At 39.8% G+C, this 5,885-nt stretch overlaps 1 protein-coding gene across 1 annotated transcript in view; it reads right to left on the bottom strand.

Annotated features, from left to right (window-relative positions):
* Nucleotides 1-1,360: 1,360 nt before the first annotated feature.
* Nucleotides 1,361-5,885, bottom strand: part of PCP4 (Purkinje cell protein 4) — an 88,747-nt gene continuing 84,222 nt past the window's right edge. The window contains exon 3 of the mRNA XM_056560908.1: nt 1,361-1,762. Within this exon, the coding sequence (XP_056416883.1) occupies nt 1,626-1,762 (137 nt within the window). The 3' untranslated portion in view covers nt 1,361-1,625. The remainder of the gene's footprint in view (nt 1,763-5,885) is intronic.

The following is a 5,885-nucleotide window of genomic DNA, read 5'->3' as shown; positions in this document are numbered from 1 at the left end:
TGTATGATCCACAGGAAGTTATTTTCTTCTTTTTGAATTTCCTTTCTGTTTCACCACAGTGCTCTCTGCTGACACCTCTGTCCGTTTCAGGAACTGTCCAGAGCAGGATAGGTTTGCTTTGGAGAATTGCTCCTGCTCTGGACAGTTCCTAAAATGAACAGAGGTGTCAGCAGAGAGCACTGTGGTCAGACAGAAAGGAAATTAAAAAAGAAAAGAACTTCCTGTAGATCAGTGGTCCCCAAACTGTGGCCCTCCAGATGTAGCAAAACTACAATTCCCAGCATGCCTGGCCACAGTTTGGGGACCACTGCTGTAGATCATACAGCAGCTTATAAGTACTGGAAGGATTAAAGGGGTACTTTTTCTTTTAAATCAACTGGTGCCAGAAAGTTAAACAGATTTGTAAATTACTTCTATTAAAAAAATCTTAATCCTTCCAGTACTTTTTAGGGGCTGCATACTAAATAGAAATCCAAAAAAGAAATGCATTTCCTCTGATGCTCTCTGCTGACCTCTGCTGTCCATTTTAGGAACTGTCCAGAGCAGCATATGTTTGCTATGGGGAATTTTCTCCTGTTCTGGACAGTTCCTAAAATGAACAGCAGAGGTCAGCAGAGAGCACTGTGGTCAGGACATCAGAGGAAATGCATTTCTTTTTTGGATTTCTCTTTAGTATACAGCCCCTAAAAAGTACTGGAAGGATTAAGATTTTTTTTAATAGAAGTGATTTACAAATCTGTTTAACTTTCTGGCACCAGTTGATTGAAAAAGAAAATGTATTCCAGCGGAGTACCCCGTTAATGCCCATGAATCTCCATACTGTACCCTAATAAACACATTGGCCCAGATTTATCAAACTGTGTGAGAGAAAATATAGAGAGATTTTCCCACAGCAGCCAATCACAGCTCAGCTAACAAGCTGAGGTAAAGTGAAACCTGAGCTGTGATTGGCTGCTGTGGGAAAATCTCTCTATATTTTCTCTCACACAGTTTGATAAATCTGGGCCATTTCGTGGGAACCTAAGGAAGGCTTCTCAAACAGGGAAAGCTACTTAAAATGATCATAGCCTATATCTAGCTGGTTCATATTGGGGCCCATACGTTTACTCTTGTGTGACATGAAGGGAACCATATTGGGAACCAGGTTTGCCCACACCTACTCGTAAAATAGGGGCCAATAGCCACACCATGAATAGCTGGTTGGTGGAACCCCACTGGTGGTGATGGGGCCATATTTTGCTTAGGTCCCTCACAGCAGTACCACCCGTACTGCCCGGCAACAAGTTCCCTGCAATGCAATATATATATATAAACACCATACAAAAAAAATATACAACCAAAAAGACACAGCAGAGAAAGGTTTCCACGTATCATCTCAGCAGGTTTTATTATAACATCACATAAAATAGGAGGTTACGGTTTGGTTTCTAGATAAAGATACTCCAGTGAAGCGCTCAGTGATTGTGTCTAATAGACTATAAATAGTTAGACCCTTTGTACATGCACCCTATATGTTTAGAATTTCCTGATAAATCATTCTATCCTCTTTTTTTTTTTTTTTGTTTTTTTCAGATAAAATTTTTTTAAATTTGTTTTCTCATTCCCCTAGTGGCGAGAGGTAGGTACTATGAGTCGTCTGCACCCTGCTTCTTCTTTTGAAATTTTCTGAACTGAGATTGTATTGCCACGGCTGCTTTCTCTGTTTCTGGGGCGCCCATGTCAATGTCGAAGTCGTCCTGCTCCTGAACTTTCTTTTGGTTATCTATAAGGAGATAAGAAAGACACAGTGTTACCTATGTGTATACATAGATCATGATATACAGTATATACCAAGGTTATACCAGCAGGGTCCAAAAACTGTATACAGGAGATATATAACTTATACCAGCTGTACATATGTAATTATATACAGTATATACCTGGGTTATACCAGCAGGGTCCATATGACTATATACAGGAGATATATAACTTATACCAGCTGTACATATATAATTATATACAGTAGATACCCAGGTTATACCAGCAGGGTCCATATCACTATATACAGGAGATATATAACTTATACCAGCTGTGCATATATAATTATATACAGTATATACCCAGGTTATAACAGCAGGGTCCATATCACTATATACTGGAGATATATAACTTATACCAGCTGTACATATATAATTATATACAGTATATACCCAGGTTATACCAGCATGGTCCATATCACTATATACAGGAGATATATAACGTATACCAGCTGTACATATATATTATATATAGTATATACCCAGGTTATACCAGCAGGGTCCATATCACTGTATACAGGAGATATATAACTTATACCAGCTGTACATATATAATTATATACAGTATATACCCAGGTTATACCAGCAGGGTCCATATCACTATATACAGGAGATATATAACTTATACCAGCTGTGCATATATAATTATATACAGTATATACCCAGGTTATACCAACAGGAACCATACCACTATATACAGGAGATATATAACTTATACCAGCTGTACATATATACAGTATATCCCCAGGTTATACCAGCAGGGTCCAAATCACTATATACAGTAGAAATATAACTTATACCAGCTGTACATATATATTATATACAGTATATCCCCAGGTTATACCAGCAGAGTACATATCACTATATACAGGAGATGTATGTACACCAACATTGTGAATATGAGTATCTACAAAGATACTTGCTGCATATATATTTATATTGACTTTAACAGAGCAGGAAAGTCACAGAAAGCTCCTCAACCCATAAAAATAAGAATGTCTGCATCATAATGTCAATGAAGTGGAAGTGATAGGATGGGACATTCAGAGATAAAAACCCGAAACACCACATTTTCCTGGCAGAAAATTAGAAATCAGAGTCAAATCATTTGTATGAATTCAGCCTGCAGGAATAATAATAATAAAGACAGATAATACCAAGAGAAGGAAATAACAACATGAGGCACATTATCGTAAAGACAACTGTTATTTCTGGGAATTTAATAGCATGACTGGGGACAATGAGGAGTCAGGATATATACTGGGATGGAGTATGGAGTGAAGAGTCGATGAGGAGGTGTGAAAAGTACTAGGGGTAGAGTAAGGAGTCGTAGAGGAAGAGTGAGAAGAACAAGGGATCGAATAAGGGTCATAGAGGAGGAGTAACAAGAACTGGCGCAGAGTGGCAAGTCCTAGAGAATGAGTGAGAAGAACAAGTAGTGGAGTAAAGAGGCCCAGAGAAGGGGTAAAATATGGCTGGAGTGACAAGTCAAGAGGAGGAGTGAGAAGAACTAGGGTTTGGAGTAAAAGGTGTTGGGGGGGGGGGGAGACAAGAACTGTAACAGAGGGACAAGCTCCAGAGTTCTAGGGGTTGACTGTCAAGTCATAAAAGCAGGATGTCAATGGCCAAGGTCCTAATGTGGCCTCTTAATTCCTACAACCAATGGAGATGAGCAAGTTCATTTGGAACTTTAGAAATTTTTTCTGAATTTCCCAAAATTTTTGGTATTCATTTTGGGTGAATTGTTCAAAACTGTTGTAGCTATTCTAGCAATCAGAAGAAGGTGGATAAAGGGTTCTTAAAGGGGTACTCTAGAGGGAAAAAAAGTGTTTAAATCTGCCATAAAATTATGCATATCTGTAAATTGCTTCTACATAAAAATCTTAAGCCTTTGTACTTATCAGTCGCTGTATGCTCCAGAGGTAGTTGTGTGCCATCATCATGTCATATAGGGAAGGGAAGAAGGGAGCCCTAAGCTTTCCCCAGAACCCCTTTCCCTGCCTACTTGCATAACCACTCTAAACAGTGGCTCTACAACTTGGAGACAGTCCATACACTAACTATAGTGCAGGGGTGTCATGGTCAAAACAATAAACTGGAACTGTACGAGGCCGGGGACACAATTCAGGATATGAAAGGTAACAAGCAAACAGAGACAAGGAACCAGGATACTAAATAACGGCAGGAATGCAAAGTAGTTAAAAAAAGATAAAATGGAAACCTAGTGTCAGGTATATAGTGACAGATTACAGCCTATTAACTAATGAAAGATTAATGGCAGATATAAGAATATGAACAAGACAGGATACTGGGAAATATACAACAGTGAGAATTATCAGGAATGCAGGGGATGGGCAGGCAAACTGAAGTCAGACATATAGGTCAAGGATAGGCAAATACGGGATAACAAGAATAGATACAAAAACGCACAAAACTAACAGGTCTGAACACAGATGAGAGTGACTCTTAGCTAGAAAACTAGCAAAGCTCAAGAACGGAACTAACCGTAGAAGGAACAGGTTTAACTTCAAAACCAAACTCCAAACATAGAGAAACAGGAGTAACCTCAAAACCAAACTCCAAACATGGAGGAATACAAAACATATCTGAACACAGGTCAAGATACAGGATAACACAGAAACGGGTGGGAGCACAAGCCAAAATACAAGGAATATGTCACCAATACAGATACCAAACTAGACAGGATAAAACCTGAGAAATAACTAGAGAAACGGAATGAGGTAAAAGCTAAACAGGACCAAACTAATAAGCCATGGCTATACAAAGTACATGTGTGCATAGACAGACAAGAGTGCACGGTAAAATCAAAGTGAAGTAAAATCAGCAGCAGTTCTCAGAGGCTCAGGAGGCCTGAAATAACTCTTCCTAGCTGCCGATTGGTCAAAGACTGTAACTCTTACCTGACCAGGGAGCAAAATACGCAGACTGGTCAGGTGCGCTCACTACATTGTGTAGTTCTTTCCAGGCTGATCACAGTGCTCTCTACTGCCACCCCTTTCCATGTCAGGAACTGTCTGTAGCAGGAGAGGTTTGCTACAGGCATTTGCTCCTGCTCTGGACAGTTCCTGACATGGACAGATGTGTCAGCAGAGAGAACTGTGGTCAAATTGGAAAGGACCACACAACTTCCTCTGGAGCATACAGCAGCTGATAAGTACTGGAAGGATTAAGATTTTTACATAGAAGTAATTTTTAAATCAGCCGGTGCCAGAAAGTTATAAAGATTTGTATACATTATTTTACCTATGTGCTTTAACCCTATTCTCAAGTTAAAGTTAGTATGGGTAGATAATTATGCTCCTTGCCCCTATTCCCTAACCCTAACTAATTGTAATACCATTCTAGGTGTAGGAATATGCTGCCTTGGCAATAAAGAGCTTGGATACAGTCCTAGGAGACCTCTGTGTGTGTTATACCTGACTTTTCATGGTAATTGAGGACCTTTCGAATCGGAGCCAAATTAATTTGGTCTGAACTGCATCCAATGGCCAATTCGATTGACTTCTTGAGATTTGCTCATTTCTGTTACCCTCTATAGCCATAATACACTTGATACAGGATGACTTCACTGACTTCTTATGGTAATGAGACCTCTAACTGACCAAAGATTTGTATGTCATATCTCCTCTAGGCTGACAACTATGACAACGGGGGCATCCTCTATGTGTAGAGGAAAGAACGTTTCACCATCATCACAGACAGAGATTCTTTACTGTAAGAGCAGTGAGACTATGGACCTCTCTGCCCCAAAGGACGAGGGGGCACTCCCTCCGTCTGGAGAAGAAAAGGTTTAGCCTCAAGGGGCGACACGCCTTCTTTGCCATGAGAACTGTGAACTTATGGAACAGTCTACCTCAGGAACTGGTCACAGCAGGAAAAATTTACAGCTTTAAAATAGGATTAGATACATTCCTGGAACAAAATAACATTAATGCTTATGAAGAAATACAAAATCCCATCCCTTCCCCAATATCGCGCCACACCCCTACCCTTCAATTCCCTGGTTGAACTTGATGGACATATGTCTTTTTTCGACCGTACTAACTATGTAACTATGATGCTGTGATG

Source organism: Hyla sarda, chromosome 2 (assembly GCF_029499605.1).
Source record: "Hyla sarda isolate aHylSar1 chromosome 2, aHylSar1.hap1, whole genome shotgun sequence".
Taxonomy (NCBI): Eukaryota; Metazoa; Chordata; class Amphibia; order Anura; family Hylidae; genus Hyla; species Hyla sarda.
This window is presented reverse-complemented; position numbering and strand designations above follow the sequence as displayed.